A 19,368-nucleotide genomic window follows, 5' to 3' on the forward strand; every position below is an offset into this window, starting at 1 on the left:
CCCTGTTCTGCATAAAAAGATGAAGTTTGGCAGGGAGCTGGCCAGCTACTCCCCTCCCAAATCCAACCTTAACAGTTTGCACTTTGGGAATGTCCTTTGTTGCACTTATTAGCTCCAACATAGGATTAATTTATTATTTGAATTGCAGCTCTGCTGTAGAGGTGGCTGAGAATGCTGTAACAGTGACACACCAGAACCCACAATACACCCACTAGAAATTGGGCAAAGTCCCTCTTGTAGCAATTCAAGCCCAATGCCTGAGTGTCTGATAAAGTTTTATGTATAAAACCCTTATGCTGATTTCACTGGTTTCTGTAATGATAAGCAAGAAAGGTGGACAAATAGCAAATCAGCCTCTCATTAGTGAAGAGAGTCTGTAAATGACCCTGGCAAGCCTGGGCTTGCATGTGTTAGAGAGACAGAATGGAAATAAATAAGTTACTTCTAAGAATAAACTAGCTCCTGTTTTTCTCTAGCACCAAAAAACCAACTGAAAATGCAGAGCTCAGAAACAATATTTTTAATAGCAGCCATCAGACTTCTGATTAACATGGAAAAACAAGATGTTTGTGCCAATACAATTTGATTAAATCAAGAAGTTATGGAACTGACAAAGCCATTTTGCTCCCTCCACATAACCTGATGCCACTGCCCAAGCAATGATATTTGACACCTGGTACTTTTGTCTAAAGATCTGCAACAAAATTAAGCAAAAAGTGTCAGATCTTGAGGTCTCCTGAATGGATTTCTCAGATTTGTGGAGAGACCCTGTATGACAGATATTCCTGCAGTTAAGACACATTAGACTGCTTTGGTATCATAATTAAAAGTTGAAAGCCAGCGAGAAAGACAGCCCAGCATCTCATGGCTTCTCCAAACAGGCCTCTTTAAACGAATAAATCCCTCCTTTGATCTCTAATTAAAAAAAAATGTTTAAATTTTCCCCCTTTCAAAACAAAGCTTCAATGAGAGCTTGTTTGTAAAAAAACCCCCAAAGCCCCCAACCCTTTTGTTGGCACTTAACGTGGCTGGATGTTGGACACAAAGAGGGTTTGCCTGAAAGGAGGCAGAACAAAAGTGGGCTCCCACTCCTTCGCCGCGTCCGGCCGGCGGCACTGTGGCCACAATGCCTCAGACAGGTGCTGAACAGGAATTGCAGTCTGCTCCCTGGATTTGTTTAGAAATGGAGCAGCATAACTAATTCCAACAAGGCTGGAAATTCATGAGGGAGGTTTCCACCCTGCTGCAGCCACACGAGGAACCCCGAGCCCACCGGGGCGAAGTGAAGCTGTGCAGTGGCTTTGTTGCCATCTCTGCAGAGAGCCAAAAAAATCATTTGTTTCTTACAAATGAGAGTAAAAACTCAGTGTAAATATAGAGAGGCAAAAATGTATTTAAACACTGAAAAAGTCTCAGTGCGAGAACACTGGGCTATGAGGAGTTTGTTTGGGTTGTGCCACTTGGATTTTTACGTGGCTATTTGCTGTCCATATCTGTTAGGGATAAATCATTTCCCAAGTCATACCAAAAGGTTCAATGAAAGGCAGCACTGAGGAAAATGAAGGTTTGAGTGTCAAAGAGGTTACACAAGTAGGGATTTTATTCTACTTAAGCACTGTATTCAACTTCAAATCTCTGCAAGGAAAACTTTTTTTATCACCACAGTCCTGCATAACCTCCAAGTCACTTTGCCTGTTTCTTTCCATATGTGCATTTAAATCCCCGGCATGTGAAATTCAAACAGCACCTAAAAACACTGCTAAGAAAGGGGGGGAAACCAAGAAAATGTAGCCAGAGCACCTAAAAAAGTAAGAGGACAAAGAAAGGCTGGTGATGCCAAAAATCTGTTTCTTCCCAGATTATTTCTTTCTACCAATAAATATCCTTAGTTGCTCCTGGATAACAACTAAAGAGAGCACAAGGGGGAAAAAAAGAAATTTGACATACATAAATCTCATCTTTAACAATTTTGGTTTTTTCATTTAGACTGTACAGATCTTCATCCAAGTGCCATCATGATACGCTCCTTTTCCCCCCAAAATAAGACCAAATAAGAGTCCTGTGCAGTTCAGAAAATGATTTCACATGAGCACCATCTCTGAAGCCTCCTGACCTGTTCCTCAGACTGTAACTGGGATAATGCTCTGCAATTATACTCTGCTAACAGAAGTAGAATATCTTAACAATTAAATTAGACAATTAGGAAAAGGTAGTAGTCTTAATCGTCATCTTCAGAGCTAAGCATACCAGGATGTAAAACCCAGCTGCATGCAGAAATAACCCAGAGGAAATTAGCCCCAAGGTTGTGTGTGAAGCTGTTCTTACACTGACCCATAAAATACGCTGCTTTTAATTTTATTTTTCAAGTTCCTTAATCCTTAGGCCACTGCAGGTCAGCAGAAGACAGGGAACATATTTAGTCTGCAGAGATGCTAATGGCTTACATCCAGCTCATTTTCCAAAAACAATTATGGTTACCATCAAACCCCGAAAAATGAGGCAAAAAGCACAGAATTTTGATTTCATTCAATGAGACTCTTCTCCCTCTTTCCTCTCTTTTATTTCACTTTAAAAAAAGAAGATTAAAAAAACCCCTTACTTACTTTAAGTAACCAAGTGAGCACAGAATCACGGTATGGAACAAATTTGTTCTTGTTCTTGCCAGCAGCCTGATCTGCCAGGGCAGAAATAACCAGCCCCAGAGTTGTGAGGGATCTGCCCAGAGAAAACAAGCATTTATTAACAAGGGTAAATATTCATAAGTCAAATGCATATTTAGACAGTGACTTTCTCTCCAGAAACATGCCCTGAGGAAAAAAATTCCTAGTATGATTTTGATCATTCTTTCTTTGCAAAAGTTCCACTCCTTTTTTTTTTTTCAGTATGTTTTCACTCTTAATAATCAGGTCTTCACAATGAAATTCATGTCAGTTGCAGGAGCACAAATGTTTTTTAAAAAGATGGAGATGTCATTCCTGTATCTAAGAGTATTGCACGTCAGAAAGAGAAATAGAGAGAAGGAAAGGAGAAAATTGACCACAAAACTTCATTCTGTTTTACAAGTAGGATGTATTTAGCAAGAAATGGTGATGAAAAAAGGAAAATAAATAATCTCAAAGCCTTACTTGTTAATGTTGCTTCCTTCTTTCAGCCTGTCTCCCGCAGCACCAGTTTTAGTTGCCCTTTCACTACCTGCCAAGTCCACCAGGCTCAGCTTGCCCACCTTCTCACCTGATGTCTGGGGAAGGAACCAGAGAACAGCCACTGTTAGGTCACTTACATCGAGTTACATTGTTTGATGTATTTTACAACAGGAATCTAACTTCATTTTTGGTGTGGACTCTTGTTCCAACCCCTTTGAGAACTGCTGGATTTGAGCAGTGTCCGGTGCTAACTCACTTCCTGCTGCTTCAGAAACAACAGTGAAGCCATGGATGATGTGAAGTCAGGTACTCTGGTATCTTCAAATATCTCAGAAATCTCCAGAGGAGATGTACACAGGGCACACTAATGAAGTGTTGAAAAATTCAGAGTTACTCCAAAGGAGCCACAACCAGAGACATGGGGCTCACAATCCCGTCTCGAAAACAGTCTCCTAAAATCCTCAGATTTTATACAAGGTTTCTCCTGGTTTTCAGACATGAAGAATGAACCTGATGAGAAGCATGTTATAATTTACATATATTATAAAAATTGCAAAGTCTCCTTTATCCTTATCTGCCTCCTGGAACACGATCCCAGCTATGCAAGCATTTAAACCTCTAATGCAGATTTTGTTACAAATCCTTTTTTTTGTGTGTCTTTTGACCCAAAACAACATTCAGAAACACTCCATGAATTTTCTACATCAATTTGAAACCAAAGAGCCAACTGTCTTTGAGAACAGCTTGCTCTCACAGTGTTCTTCTGCAGCAGCTGTGCCTTCAGCACCTCAGTATCCCAGTGCAAAGTGCTGCGTTCCCGTAAATGAACGGGATAATTAGAATCAATAAGCTTTCAAAAATGTCACCCTAAACCTCTCAAAATATGGTGTGATCATGAAATGTGCCATTTCTAGGACTGAAAGGACCAGCAGGTGGGAGAACAGAGAAATCTGTTCCAGAAGTTGACACTGGGGTCACTGGAAGGCGCAGAGAAGATGCGCAGTCACAACGACCACTCTGCATCCAGGCTGAGCAGGACCATACAAAAACCAGGCATGAAAAGCATGCAGAAGAGCCACAGCAAAACTGGAATGACAAACCATGGCAAAACCAAAAAATTCAGCACAGTATGATACCGATTTGAAGTGCAAAAGGAAAAAAAAATCCAAATAAAGAATGAGGAAAATTGTGTGGATAAGATCGGTGGAAACTGAGAAATTAGGAGGTGAAAAAGCCCAAAGGCTCATTATGCTTTCCAATATATCCAATATTTAGCCTCAGATTTGCTCTGTGGACACTCAACATTTCTCCAAGGCTTTGAAAATATTAAAGAATTGCCCAAGCACAGAACCAATGAACGAAGTTTAAAGATACTTATTTCAATTCAAGTTTATCACCATTTTCTGTGAGGGACTAAATAATATCGACATAATGTATTTCACACACTCCTCCAAGGCATATTTATGTATAAGGAAACATAAATTAAAATATTTGCAGATTTAAATGCTTTTTTAGATATTTAATATAGACACATAAAAGTATTAATGGCATCCAACGCAAAATATTTGATACTAGTGGGTTTTTTTCAGTTTAGAAAGTTGGTAATTTATACAAATTTGCATTAATTCAGAAAGCTGATAATTTATACAAATTTGCATTCAGTAACCACTAGAAGGGGATCACCAGAGGAACACACAGGTGTTCTTCTATTTTTCACCTATTTTATCTTTAGCCTGGACTACAAACTGCTGCTTCCAAAGAAGTGTTTCTTTTCCTGTGAAAAACATTAAAGCAAGAGAAACATCCCAGCCTGACATTTGGACCTTGCAGCTGGGTTTTCTTACCCCTGATTGCACATCATAGAGGGTGTGGGTGAGGATGATCTTGAAGACTGCGTGGGACCGACTGCTCTCCTCGTTCATGTTGGTGGCAGCCACTGTCCGAGATTTGTTGCCTTCAGACATCAAGGACTCGATGTCCTAAATACAATTTTCACAGCCATGAGCAGATCTGCATTAACATCCTTTTCAATTACCTCCAAAAATCATCCTGTTTTGGTCAAAGACAGCATTTTCTCACTAAGCTTCCCATTTTTTTATTCAGAAAAATGTGAGGAAAAAGTAGAAGTGATCCCCTCCCCTTTAAAGCCTAGAAACTCCACAGTGTCATGACTTCACCCACTCCTCAACCCAGATACTATCAACAAAAATAATGCACCTGGCTGCACATAGCAACACTCAAAAGCAGAGAAAGAAGTGAGGAAACAGTAATTCATGTTTAAACCCTGTCACATTTCAGCCTCAGTTGTCATAGTCTCCGAATTTGGAATACTGATAGAAGACTCAGAGGTTTATAAAACAGAACCACACTGAACAGGTCATTATATTCCTCCAAATTTTAAGAGCTTATTAAGTGCTTTGATCTGTTGTGATGCTTGAGAAAGGTGCAGCTCCCCTGCTTTGGGGTTTCACAGCAATTCTGTAAAATAGTTAAAACCTTGGAGTCTTGGGCTAAACTTCTATTTCTCTATCTGGGTGATGCCACGACAACTCGAAAAAACAGTCAAACAAAGGACCACCACAGACCACTAACTCCAAATTCTGGATTACACAAAGCTGCTGGGCAACATGGAAAGGCAAAGCATGAAATGTGTCCTGTCTTGGCAGGAATCACCAAGGAGTGGTGGATGAAGACCTGGAGAAACTGCAGCACAGGGATTGCACTATTTTCATGTTTTGGTTAAGCTGACAGAATTCCATCCCAGATTTATCCATTTTCCCCACAGTAAGTTAATGCTCCTTATAAAACAGGGCATTTTGTGAATGCACATATAAACATTTACTATCCTGCAAGCAAGTTTCATGTGATGCTCTCAAGTATTTGCTTTGTAAACACCCATTAGTTCGTAATTCCAGCGTGTGCTACTGGGAAGGGAAATTACTGACTAGAGCATGACAGGCAAAAAGTGACACAGTGGGGCACTGAGAGCCTGGCTCTGCCTAATCCTGGGCCTGTCACTAATCACAGAACACTTTCCCATGACAGTGTGCACTCATCCTAAGGCTGGGAGGAAATCTGTTCCATTCAACAGCTGAATTACTTCCAGAATTACTGAGTAGCACAGGATGAAGGCAGCTTCTGCTCTTAGCCCTGTTCTCCCCAGAGATCACAATACAACAATCTACAGCTCTCTTGCTCTAAGATTAGTGATTAGGAGCATTTTAGTAATTCTGTCCAGCTGAAGGGACAGCACCTGGTGTTTAGGATGTCAAGACAAGCCTTTCATAAAGTTGATCCTTACCTTGTAGCTAGCAACAGCTAGTTTGGATAGGCCATCTACGTAAGGGCCATAAACACTGTGTTCTCTAACCTTTAATGACTGACGGCTTCTGGTTGGGGGAAAAAAAAGGGATTTATAAGCACATGACTGACTTAAGACAACATTTACAGAAAGTCCATTTCTCCCTGACACATCTCAAACAGGATGGTCTCACAAATACCCACTGAAGCACAGAGCAAGGGCCAGAATGCAAACAAAAAAAGCTTTAGAACACATAAAAAGCTGACACAGACAGTGCTGTCACTTCACAGAAGGTAAATTTACTCCAAGCTTTTAGTCTTGCTACTTTATTTTGATTTATAATGAGGAGATGCTGAGATCAGGAAGCAGCAAAAGCCATCCTAGGCAAACGCTTTAGATGGGATCCATTAAGGCAAACTGGTTATGGAAAGGAAGAGTGTAGGACAAATACCACAGTGCCATTCACACACAAATTCCCTACCCTTTGGGGTCAAGGAGATCTCTGACTTTCTCATTGTAAATCTCCATGTAGGATACTTCCACTTTGAAACTCTGCTCTTCGTTTTCTTCTTTCTGTGCTCTTTCAAAGAGTCCACTGCAAAGTCTAGGGATTAATCCGGGCTGATCTGCAGTACCCATCATTGTGTAGGATTTTCCAGACCCTGTGTGAGGGAAGCTGTGATTAGAGTACATGCAACAAAGGTTCCTGATGTGCAGAATACTGATAGGAAATAGAAGAGGTTAAAAAATTTTTTTTTTGCATTTCAGTGAAAGATATTTGTTCCGTTTTGTACTTTAAAGTAACCCAAATACCACTGAGCTAAAGACTACTTTAATTAAAAGGAAAAGGAAAACAAGAAATTTGGTTGAGAGTGCTGGAGAACTTTTAGGTAGATATTTTAGGTAGATACAGCCTTACTGTAGATGACAAGCCACTAACACCCACAATGAGAAAACTCTTCATATAACTCTTTAAATATTACATTAAAATGACAATTCAAGATTATTTTAACTGCAGAGGCAGAAAACCTGAGCGATGCTCCGAGCTCAAGGACAATCATGGTCATGCCAGAGATTATAATCTGAAATGTGAGAAGTAAGGGTAGCCAGCAGCAACAAAATCTTACTTCTCATCCTGCCCACCTCATATCTGATGTTACAGAAGAGGAAAACATTTCTTATCTAGGTTAGAAGGCATTCCTCCTGAAACAATGTCGCAAGAGGCGTGCAAAGAGCCTCCAGCCAGAACGCATCACCTTTGGAGGGAACACTTCTCCCGTACTCTGGGACTCACCCGTCTGCCCATAGGCAAAGATACAAGCGTTGTAGCCTTCAAAGGCATTCTGAAGAATATTCTCTCCAAGGCACTTGAACACAACATCTTGACCTAGAAAATAGAGCACACAAGCCAACATCGTAACTCAGCAAGAGGTTTTTGCTCCCTGATTTGGATTCTTTGACAATTAGGTAAAAGCCGTGAGGGTTTTCCTGCTGTTGCTGTAAATCACATCCAGTGTTTGCTCCCTGGAAAGGAGCAGAAGATGTGCTCCATATTTATGCTGCTGTAAAAACCTGGAGCTGGGATTACCATGGATATACCTGGATGTGCTTAAAGCAACATCCTATCAAGGTTCATTCCCAGAAGTTTTATCAGCAGAGAATCTACAACCAACTGCAGAATTTAATCTGCTGGGGAATGACACCTCCTCAAAATATACTCAAGCTGGACATTTTAATGACAATCAGTTGATTTTAATCTACGGGAACCAGCAGAGCACTGGAAAATTTTACTGTGTAAGATACTGAATAATACCACGAGGAGATTTTTGCACAGAAGGAATCACAACTATATGGAAGATACGGAGATCTACAGGATATTTTACACTGGCAAAAAATAAGGTGTATCACTTTTTTTGTAATTGAACTTTGAGCTTTTTGGATCATTTTCCAAGCAGAGGAAGAAAGGCTTAAAATATTTGGGTAGTTACTACTTAAAATCTATTTTCAGAATTACTTTTTACAAGCAGCAAAACTAAAATCTGAACGACAGAACTTTATGGACTGAAAAGTCCTCTCAAATACTGTTCCTTTAAGCTCTTCCTTTCTCTCATAGAAGTTCCTATCTTTACAGCCAAATCCATGCTAAATTCCCCACCAAAATCACCAAGAGCTGTGCCAGGCTCAGCTGGGGCAACACTTCCACTGTGTAACAGATCAAAATACCATTTATATAGGCACCACCATTAGTTTGAGAAAAAAAATGTTTAATATTCCTGTGTAATTTGTATGGCTGAAAGTGTCACATTTTTCTCAGTGCTTTGATAGGTTACTATTCATTAGTTATTTGTTAAAGAAATTAAAATTAAGAAGTGTATGTCTTTGATTTTTCTTATGATTTTTATAAAATAAATGTTAACAAGTTCAACTGATGCCAAATTTTAAAGGATAACAAGTATGAAAGGAATAAATTATAGGAGTGGTAAGTCCATACCATAATTATTCACCAAAATTATTATTTACCATAATTATTTACCAAAATGTGTTATAATAATACATAAAAACCCTTTTAATTAAATACATTACACATTCTCACTAGAGCATCTGAATTTACATACACTTATATTAAATCAGGCTTTTATTAATATTCCCTTATTAAGTTTTACTATGATGCCAAACTCCCAGCAGCACTGAAAAACATGAAATTACACATAACAATGCTCCTCAAAAGAAATAAATGGATTTGATGCTTTCAAAACAATGGAGTTGGAGCAGTATTTTAAATAAGGCTGTGAATAGGAGTAAAGCATCATTATGCTGGGTTTCTCCACTCCCTACGCTGCAAAGGGGTGGCAGTGCCCATTGCTATTGTCATCTTTAAAGAGAAACTGAAATAATTGAAGATTTCCCTTTTCCTTGTGACAGCAGCCAGTCATAGAGGGGACAGCGCTCAGTGCCATACGGCCTGTGCTCTGTAGCAAGGACTGCATTTTAATCAGATCATTCCCACTTTGAGACACAAAAGCCACAATAAATATTATTACCTGCATATTTTTCTTTGACAGATTCATCCATAGACCAAAAGCAGTGGTCGTATGCAAACACCTGCAGGGAAACAACCAGGACACCTCAGAAAAGGTGCTGCCAAATCCAACACGTTACTCACATTCTGACACTCTGAACTCAACCACATTCCCACTGAATTCCTTATTTCCTAGGAGTTTGAGGCCTAAACAAACACTTCATTTTCCTGGGTGTTTTTATTTGTTCCTTGTTTCTATTTGTGCCTTTCTGTGCCAACCCTGCTCTCCTCTCTCCATGTGCCAACCCAGTGGATGTCAAGGACCTCTCCGTATTTCCCTCCAAACCCATCCTTGCAATTCATTTTTCACCAGAGTTTCTCTCTTGCAAACTGACAGATGTCCTCTAGCTCTTTCTGCCTCCCATCTCCCCGTGCCTCATGTCTGCATAAATTAAAAACAAGCCTTAGGGTAGGAACCTCTTTCCATACAAGAGAAGTGTGTATTCACTTATGTACCATGACAAACCAAAGCACCCATCAAAGTCTAATATTTGCAAAGAATAATAGAAAACAAATCAGTTTTATCATTAAAAGAGCAGCTCTATAATATTTTTAATACAAAAGTTTCAATTTTGCCATAAATCCATTGAAAGGTCCACGGGGCACCGTTCATCCTGAAAGATGACCTGAAATAATACAATGTGTATTTTTTGGGACAGATGTTTGCAAAAACAGCTCCCCTGGGTATGTGTCTGCAAGGAAAAATATTAATTAGGGTAATGTCTGACCTACATTCACATGGGCAAAATTTATTCTGTAGGATGTAGGAAAAGGGAAGTGCAATGTGGGGCTCCCTGGCTGTGGATTTCCCTTCTAAGCTTAATGGAAGCAGCTCTTCCCTCTTTGGATGTCCTGCATTGCGACGTTGCTGACTACCAACATTTATGAAAATGCTTAACATAGCAAAATCCTTGAAATTTAAATAACTCATCTCCAAAAATACATTGTTTTCCACCCCCTATACTACACTGATGTCCCAGCATCAAGAGATGAAGTAGTTATTTTATATCCTCTGAGGAAACAACAGCTTGTGTATTTAAAATTAAGGTGCTTTTTTTTTTTTTCCTTTGAATTTATTTTACAGCTAAACATATTATTAAAGCATCCCAAGCCTTCAGAACATTTAGTAAAACACCACTGCCTGTGTGAGCACATCCCTGGAGCTGAACCCTGACATGCCAGGGCAGAGTGTTCGGAACAAGTGTGAAGTCACGGGATCATAAAAACAAAATGAGTTTGCTTTAACACAAAAACCAGAAAATGCTTTTAAAAAGCCCACAAAGAACAAGTATCTCCCATTCAGAGTCTGCAGTGCTGAGTGTGGATGTTCTCATTTGTTCCTCTGACTCATTTCTTGGCACGGGCTGTACAGAGCATTTCTGCAGCAAGGAGATGCTTTGAGTTTCTTACTCAGCAGCTGATCAGCAGCAGAGCTCTTCAAAATGCTTTTAGTATTTGGACAACCCAAGACTGAGCAAGCGATAGGATAATTCTCACACACTGAAAAAAGCCCTTACCTTTGGGTGAGTCCTGCTGTCCCCCAAAGCATCACGAGTGGAAAGGATTTGGTACAAAGTTGGGGGAAGAAAAAAAAAGACAAAAGAAACACAAGGCCTGTTAGTTGCAGTGATTTTAGCTTAATTATGCTATCATTAATCATTGCAATGCTGTATTTAAAAAGTTCATTTCTCTCCTCAGATCTCTCCTTGCTTACAGATCCCAAGTCATTTTCTAAACCTTTTTAGGAGCAAGATTTGAGATGCTGCTCGGAGTTGATTTAAAATTCAACCACTCATTTTCCTCACACTGTATCTCTTCCTCATTCTCTCGCAGGTTTTTCTTGTGACACCTCTCTCTATCTGGGTGTCACTGCCTCTTGAAAACAAAGTACCCAAGCAACATAAAAATTTCCAAAACCACTTGAACAGGAACTTCAGGAGAGTCATTCAAGAGGAAATTTCAGAGTCCAACCCCTGAGCTTGCCCAACTCGGCTCTCTCACGGTTGCTGGGACAGCAGAGCAAACATTTGCTTCCCTAAAAGAATGAGCAGAGAACAGCAATTCCTCCAGTCTGTTATGTGCAGAATTTAAAAGTTTGGGGGTTTTTGTTTGTTTGTTTTTAAGCAAGTACAGAATTACTGGAGTGACCTTTAAAATACCAGCACGGCCCCAGTCAATGACTGCAGGTTATGCAGCCTCCCCACATCAGAGGCTGGAGAAAAGCAGTAAACACACAACAAACCACTGATACTCCCCTTGTCCTGGACCTTCCAAAAGACATTAGGAAACTCTTGACATCAGCAACGGGTAAAGTCTTGTGACAAGCAACACTGATTTCTTTTGAACAGAGCAGGAGAAAGACATGGGAGCCATACAGGATTACCCTCAGAGCTCCTGCTGCTCACTGGGCTTGAGAAGTGAGTTTAAAAATAGTAATTTCTGAGCACTGTCTCTCAAAAACAATTATTTATTATGCAAATCCACACCTCTCTTTACTCATGCCTGGCTCTGCTGTGTGCATCTGTTTGACAGAACAGGAACGACGGTGACTTGGGCGAGCAGGATGATTATTTAAGTCAAGGTCACCCCATGTCACGGGGTCATCCAAGTCAGCAATGACAACATGACCCCTTTTCCCCTGCCATCTGGCTTAGCTGGAATAAAGGCTCTCCCAAGGTCCTTGGCAGCGAGCTTGGTGTGGACTCTTGGCTGTTGCTGCTGGGTGGATTTTATTGAGGGAATCTCCTTCACTGGGGCTTTGATCCAGACACAGGAGACTCCAGGGAGCCCCTCTGGATTCCTCTCAGAGACACACGGGAGCATTTCCACGGCTTTCCGGGGTCTGAAGTGCTCATGGAGCACTTTGCTACACACTTCACTGGAAACTGCTTTTAGGGAAGCTCTGCTTACAGGGCAGGTTAATTCCTATTCCTACAAGAACATTCTCCTTGTAAAACAAAGGGAACACCAAGCCTGGATTCGGAGTCTGAGTTTAGCACTCAGAGACGTGACATTGCCCTGCTCACATTCCCCAGCCCAATTCCAAGGCAGGATTATATTCCAACAACCCAGCTGATCTGCCCAGCCCTCAATATGAGGCGTATTGTTGAGTATTTGGGTTAAAGCAGCCGTAAGGATATAATCTGAGAAGCTCTATCACAGATACAGTTTTAAGAGGATGGATTATACAGGCCTATGTATCATCAAGCTTAACTTAAAACCTTTAGTCTGAACTAACTATCTCATTTTCTGAAGGGCTGCACAAACACACAGACCCAGGTCTTGGTCTTGCTTAATCCAAACACGAGGGAATAGAAGCCCCACAAAACCCAGCGTGCAGCATTTGGGATACAGCACAGCTACACAGAGCTGCAGCTTGTTTGATTTACTTTTGACCATGAAGAGAATAAATGGGACAAATGTTTCCCCAAGGAAAACATTAAGGGTGCAGCTTGCATCACACAGCATTGTGCTGAGCACATACGAGCCCATTAATTCTGCAGCTGCGTGCTGGGCCCAGAAACCCATGAAAAGATTTCTAGCCTGATTCAAAATCCCTTGGGAAATGAAGAGATGGGGAAATAGAGCACCCACAGCAGCCTGGTGTGCTGCAAGGACACAGGGGGAGTGCTGGGTGTTCACGCTCAAGTGCTGCACTCCATCTCAGAGGTGAGGAAAAGTTAAATACCAACAAGAACAGCATCACCCACGCAGCAGGGAAGTGTCTCCTACAACAAAACATGGATGACAGGAACACATGCAAAGAACAGCAAGGTGATTTTCTCCCTCTACTCTGCTCTTGTAAGACCCCACCTGGAATCCTGCACACAATTCTGGTGTCCCCGACATATGAAGGGCATGGAACTGGTGGAGCAAGTCCAGAGGAGGCCACGAGGTTGATAAGAGGACAGGAGCACCTCCCCTAAGGAGACAGGCTGAGGAATTTGGGGCTGTTCAGCCTGGAGAAGAGAAGGTTGTGTGGAGATCTCACAGCACCTTCCAGTGTCTGAAGGGTGACAGGGAAGCTGGAGAGGGACTGTTCATCAGGCACTGGAGTGACAGGACAAGGGTGAGTGGGTTCAAACTGGAAGAGGGGAAATTTAGGTTAGATATAGGCAAGGAATTGTTCCCTGTGGGGGTGGGGAGGCCCTGGCACAGAGAAGCTTCCAGGGATGAAACAGCCACAGCTTCACTTGGCACTCTGTGCCAAGGCCTCTCCACCCTCCCAGGGCAGAATTCCTTCCCAATATCCCATCCATCCCTGCCCTCTGGCAGTGGGAAGCCATTCCCTGTGTCCTCTCCCTCCATCCCTTGTCCAAAGTCCCTCTCCATCCCCAAGGATGCTGCCATTCCGAGGTGCAGGCAGCTCCTCGGCTCACAGCCAAAAATTCCCATCTATCTCGGATTCAGCAGAAGCATCCAAGGCATGGAGGGAAAACTTTATCTTTTAGCCACTGAAGGATGTCACTGAGATGCTTCCAGCTACTTGTTTTCACTCGTATCCAGTCTGACAGGAATTCGCCAACTCCCTTCTTTTATCTCTTCTCAGCTCAATGTCAAGCAGAAGTAGGGGGAACCTAACTATCAAATTTAATTCTAATATTAAAAAAGGAGGAAGGCTACTCCAAAACAACATCCTACATTTAACAGCATTTGTTGCAGCCCATAGTAGGGGGCTGGAACGAGATGATCTTTAAGGTCTTTTCCAATTCCAATCATTCTGTGATTCCATGAATATATCTGCTGTTTTGAGAGTGAATGAAGACATGGAGCCTGGGTAATAATTTCTGTTTAAACAACCTGTTGCACAGTGTAAATGAGTCCTGATCAAGCTTCTTGATCAGGACACATTTGTTTTCCTATAAACATTCTGGTGGTTCCACAGATTTCAGGCACAGTGTAAAAATATGGATAAAGTCAGAGCAGGTCCCAGCTGAGACCATCAGTATGTGCAATACTACTACTGCTTTGGGTTTTTTAATAGAATAATTAAATTACGTATTCAAACACAATAAACTGTTCAACCATAGTTATCAGTGGCATTTTAGTAACACCCAGATCAGTTTTCCCTTGTTCAAAAGAGGAAGGTTTAGTGAGCTTAAGTATATTTGAGACTGTGCAGATCTCGAGGGGGAAAACACCCCAGCAAATGAGTAGAGGTGAACCGTGGCTGGAGAGAGGTGAGGAGAGCTCAGCCCTTATCTCTTCTGTCTGACTGACCCCACAGCTCCGAGATAGCAGCCAGCTGGCAAATCAGCACATGCTCTAAATCAGTCACAGCACATCTCGCTTCTTGTCTAGATCAGAAACAGCCAGATGGGGCAAAGGGAGGAGAAAGGAGGGAGGTGGCAAGGCAGGGAGCAGGGGAAAAGAGCTCCAGAAGCTGTAGGACAGGAGCTGACACGCCAGGCATGGGTTTTCTGCCCCGTATTTTTTTGAAAACAATTTCCCGTGCCAACAGCAACCGCAACAGCATCCAAACTGTATATTTGAGTGATACTGCCAAGTGGCACAGGGCTATGCTGGATTTATGGAATTGAAACATAACATTTTGTCATTTTCAGAAGCTTCTGGACTGGAAAAATATAATATAAATTTGAGGGTTAGAAAAAAGAAAAAAAGAGAGGCAACAATTCCAGCTATGAATCAGGAAAGTCTCAATAAATCCCTCCAGAAATTCTCATTGCTTTCCACTTTCCATCTTCCATAACCATTGCAAAAACAACCATATCAAATTCCAGTGTAGTTAGTGCTATTTTATACCCTTCAGCAGAAACTGCCCAGCATAAACTCTAGAAAGCAGCTAAAAATGCAACTAGGAAAACAAACTGATGGGGAAAAACTCCTTGGGGTTTACATGTGGAAAGGTGTCAGTGCCTCCCAGAGATCGCCCTGTAAGGCCACATCTTTATGCTCCCAGTTGAGTTAAAAAAATATTATTAAAGTTGGCAACATGTGTAACAGTAATTTACCCTTTGGATCCAGTGATTCTGGAATTCTGGGATTTTATTAATAAGTTGTTGCAGACAGAAGCTGTACAATAACTCTCCTAGGTTCTGACACACACAACTGCATCATGTATCACCTATTCCGTGAAATAGAGTAAGAACTGAAGCTACACCGGGCAGAGTTAGTTGTCCCCACAAATCTTTCCTTCCTTCCTTTTTTTCCTGGTTAAGTATGGCCCAAAATAACACTAGTATGGGAAACCCTGAACTATAATTTCTTTTGTGGCTCCTGTACAGTGTTTTCATGGAATCACAGAATGGTTTGGGTTGGAAGGGACCTTAAAGATCATCCCGTTCCAATCCTGTGCCCCTGGCAGTGATACCTTCCACTAGAAAGGTGTTTTCCCTTGCTCCTTCTCACTCACCTGCCATGAGCGTCTCTACTCAAACACAGAAGAGTCAGGAGCACCTCAGAAACATCGAAGATCCTGTTCCCAGCACCTCAGCACAGAGCTTTGCTAAGCAAACAAGGCTCTGTTTGAAGAGCAGTGGGTTAAAACAGAAGGGATTCCAAGGACTGAAGGGTTTCTCAAGAAAACTCACCCTTCAAACAAGGCTTTTGAGTCTTGAGGGTGTTTGAGCATTGGAGCAGCTCCCCAGGGAATGGTCACGGCCCCAAGGCTGCCAGAGCTCCAGGAGCATTTGGACAACGCTCTCAAGAATGCACAGGGTGGGATTGTTGGGGTGTCTGTGCAGGGCCAGGAGCTGGACTGGATGATCCTGGTGGGTCCCTTCCAGCTCAGGACTTTCTATAATTTTATGACCCCTGGCTATATCACAGAGAGCAAATATTGGGTGTAGGTAAGTGGAATTCCAAAGGAAGAGCTCTCATTGCCTCAGCATCAGACACCTGCCTGAACAGGAGATGGGGATTTAACAACCCACAATTCCAGAGCCTTTCATTCTGAAGTAACTGGGCTTATGATTTCCAAGCTTCCCTATCCTTCACTGTACTACAGGACCTTCCTAGAGTGGAGAAGCTGATAAGTGATGCAGGAATAACTGAAGAGCTCCAGCACCAGCAACTCTCAAGGCCTTGCAGCACATAGAAGGGAGGCACCAAAAAAAAAAATAGTATCAGGAAGATCTTGCATTTGTTTGAAGTTTGGGAGCCCAGTTATCTTTCTGAAGCAGATCCTTTCATTGGTAGCTTGTGTGGGGCTTTTTTCCCCTGTATGAATGAAGGACTCAGAATGAAGTATTCTGAAGAGCCAGCACTGCAATGGTCAGAGTTTTATTGTCCAAATTTCAGCTGCACAATTTCTTTTATGCCATAAAAAAGTGCCAGCCAATGGTGAAGTAAAATGTTGACAATAGATTTAATGATTTTACTAACACAGACGTAAAGACAGCAGTATGACAGCTGATAAGAAGCAGCAGAATGAGAAGCTGTTTCCTCTCTTTCTGCATATCAGACAAATACAACTTGCAACCCATTTTGCTGCTGCCAGGTATACACAATGAGAGGAAAGGTCAACTAAATCAAGTCTGACCACTTCAAGCTTATCCTATGATACTTAGAAATCCATTTTAACAGAATATTTCAGACTGTAAAGTGCTTAAGGTTGTTGGATTTAACAGTTTCTAAGTATTTCTTCTCCATTTTTGCATGTAGATCAAGTGATATCAAAATGCTGAGTCCCACCAAACTCCAATTTTTGATGAAGTCCTGCAATTAATATTATTCTTATAGAGCCTCATTTTTACTTCCACAGCAATACTGAGTTCTTTGGGCGAAAACCACACTGCCCTATTTGAGCAAAAGATTTTTTGCAACCAGAAACAGCCTCTTTAAAACAAAATCCCCAAATACATTAAAAAAAGCAAACAAAAAAAAAACCTGTGAAAGAGCATACACAGCTCAAAGCCTAAACTTGTGTAGATAAAAGGAACAAAGGTAATCACTGTTCCTTGGAAAATTCCTCCAGTGCTCCAAGGCATTCCAGGCGTAGTTGGCGGTTACTTAGTTTCTACTGACAAAACTAATTTTTGCCAGCTCACTCAAAACAATTTAAAAAAAAAAAAAAAAAGCCCCAAACCCCAAGAACTCAGGCTGAGCAGCAGCTTTGTGGGTTTGGGGTATTTTGTACTTGGAGCTAAATTTTCTGTATTGTTGGTACAATAATCTGCTTAGTCCTGACCACATTCAAGTGGTGCATGGATCCCATAAAGCTGGTGTTATGACAAGGGGATTACAACTTTATCCTTTTGTTTGTAAATACTCAGATGTCGGGATACTATTGTGCTCTAGAGAATGTTTGGTGAACAGCCAGTCCCCAGACTTTCAATTACTATTGTGAATTACAGTCTTTTTTAATGAAGTGGGCTGTAGCCTACCTTTTTATAACCATGTGAGGGAGGGAAAAGCCTCCTTAGGATGTGGCAGCCTATTAACTCCTCTGGAAGATCCCAATGGAAAATGATGGCAGGTGGAGCAGCACGTACAGGAAACGATACAATATATGGTAATCTTGTTCTACAGCATCAAAAACTCAGTGTTCACATCCACGGTAACCTTTAGTCAAGCCACTGGCACGTAGGATTAATCCCAGAATGATCTCCTGGGCACTACAGAAAGCAAAAGATTGGAACTAAAAGGAATTTAATCAGTGAAAGGGTATTTCAAGAACTCTCTTGGGTCCACTGAGACCGGGTTTTCCACCTTTGGTAGATCACCCAGCTGTATCACCCAATCCACAAACTCATTAGAGCCTCTCTACCTTAAACCAGTTTGAGTTTGTCTGACTTCCTTGAAAACACTAATACATCAACCAGAATCACTCTGGAAAAGAGGTGATCTTCACATGGACTCTGCGATATTTACACAAGCACCAAAATACAAATGTGTGCCTCCAATATCCTTTGAAGAAAGAAAAATCCCAGAACAATTTGGGCTGGATGGGACCTTAAATCTCATCCAGCCCCACCCTCTGCCATGGCCAGGGACACCTTCCACTATCCCAGGTTGCTCCAAGCCCCGTCCAGCCTGGCCTTGGACACTTCCAGGGATCCAGGGGCAGCCACAGCTTCTCTGGGCATCCTGCGCCAGGGCCTCACCACCCTGAAGAATTTTTCCATAAGATCTCCTTCAGCCCCTCTCTGCTTCAAACAAGGAAGAGAAAAAGAGAGCCGTCTGCAGGAGTACAAAGGGATCCACAGCCATGGAGGCTGCAGAGCAGCCCACAAGCTCTTCACCCTCACATTAATCAATCATTGCACGCTAAGGAAATTACTGTAAGGACTCTTCAACTCAGGGAAACAAATGCCTCACCAAGAGCATTCAGAAAATGTTGGTAATGTTCTCTGTTTCTTTTAAATTGGCACTAACTCCCTCCAAGCACAAATGTGTAGAAGAGGTGTCTCTGAGTACTTGCTAATTCCCCATCTGCTCTCCTACTGAATTACCAACACCATGAGGCAGCTCTGTACTCTTAACACCTGATACTCGACATTTTCTGACTCCCCAAAGACCTTTCAGTCGTTTATCTCACAACTCTCCAGGCGATTTGTGTTAGATAATCACAGATGCAACTTGGGAGACACCTTCCAGCCTCGAGGCCTAAATAAGAAGTCAAATTGCTTCCTTAACTCTTTTTTGGTTCCACAGGTCTGCCTTGCCCTACAGTGGAGAGCACCACCTTCCTCTCTTTGGATTTGGTTCTCCAACTTCTTCAGCAGATCCACCAGGCATTAAGCAAGTAGGAAATGTTTGAAGTGGCAGCAGTTCCAAAGGGAATGTTGTTGTGGCCACATTTTGTAAAGAAATCAATCTTACTGGTGTAGTTTGTGTATGCACAGGGCATTTACAAGATAGGGAATTTCACTGGGTACAGTAGC

The 19,368-nt window shown here is 41.8% G+C and overlaps 1 protein-coding gene across 3 annotated transcripts in view; it reads right to left on the reverse strand.

Moving 5' to 3' along the window:
* The window catches only part of KIF13B (kinesin family member 13B), a 119,420-nt gene that overhangs the window by 61,972 nt on the left and 38,080 nt on the right, over nucleotides 1-19,368 (reverse strand). For 2 of the 3 annotated variants that reach the window (XM_032103603.1, XM_032103600.1), the window contains exons 3-10: nucleotides 11,041-11,056; nucleotides 9,486-9,546; nucleotides 7,739-7,831; nucleotides 6,926-7,106; nucleotides 6,445-6,532; nucleotides 4,988-5,122; nucleotides 3,126-3,238; nucleotides 2,604-2,715 (exon numbers count right to left, since the gene is read on the reverse strand). In XM_032103603.1, the coding sequence (XP_031959494.1) occupies nucleotides 2,604-2,715; nucleotides 3,126-3,238; nucleotides 4,988-5,122; nucleotides 6,445-6,532; nucleotides 6,926-7,106; nucleotides 7,739-7,831; nucleotides 9,486-9,546; nucleotides 11,041-11,056 (799 nt within the window). The remainder of the gene's footprint in view (nucleotides 1-2,603; nucleotides 2,716-3,125; nucleotides 3,239-4,987; nucleotides 5,123-6,444; nucleotides 6,533-6,925; nucleotides 7,107-7,738; nucleotides 7,832-9,485; nucleotides 9,547-11,040; nucleotides 11,057-19,368) is intronic. The other variant, XM_032103601.1, reaches the window with a different exon arrangement.

The sequence above is a fragment of the Corvus moneduloides genome, chromosome 3 (genome assembly GCF_009650955.1).
Source record: "Corvus moneduloides isolate bCorMon1 chromosome 3, bCorMon1.pri, whole genome shotgun sequence".
Classification (NCBI taxonomy): domain Eukaryota; kingdom Metazoa; phylum Chordata; class Aves; order Passeriformes; family Corvidae; genus Corvus; species Corvus moneduloides.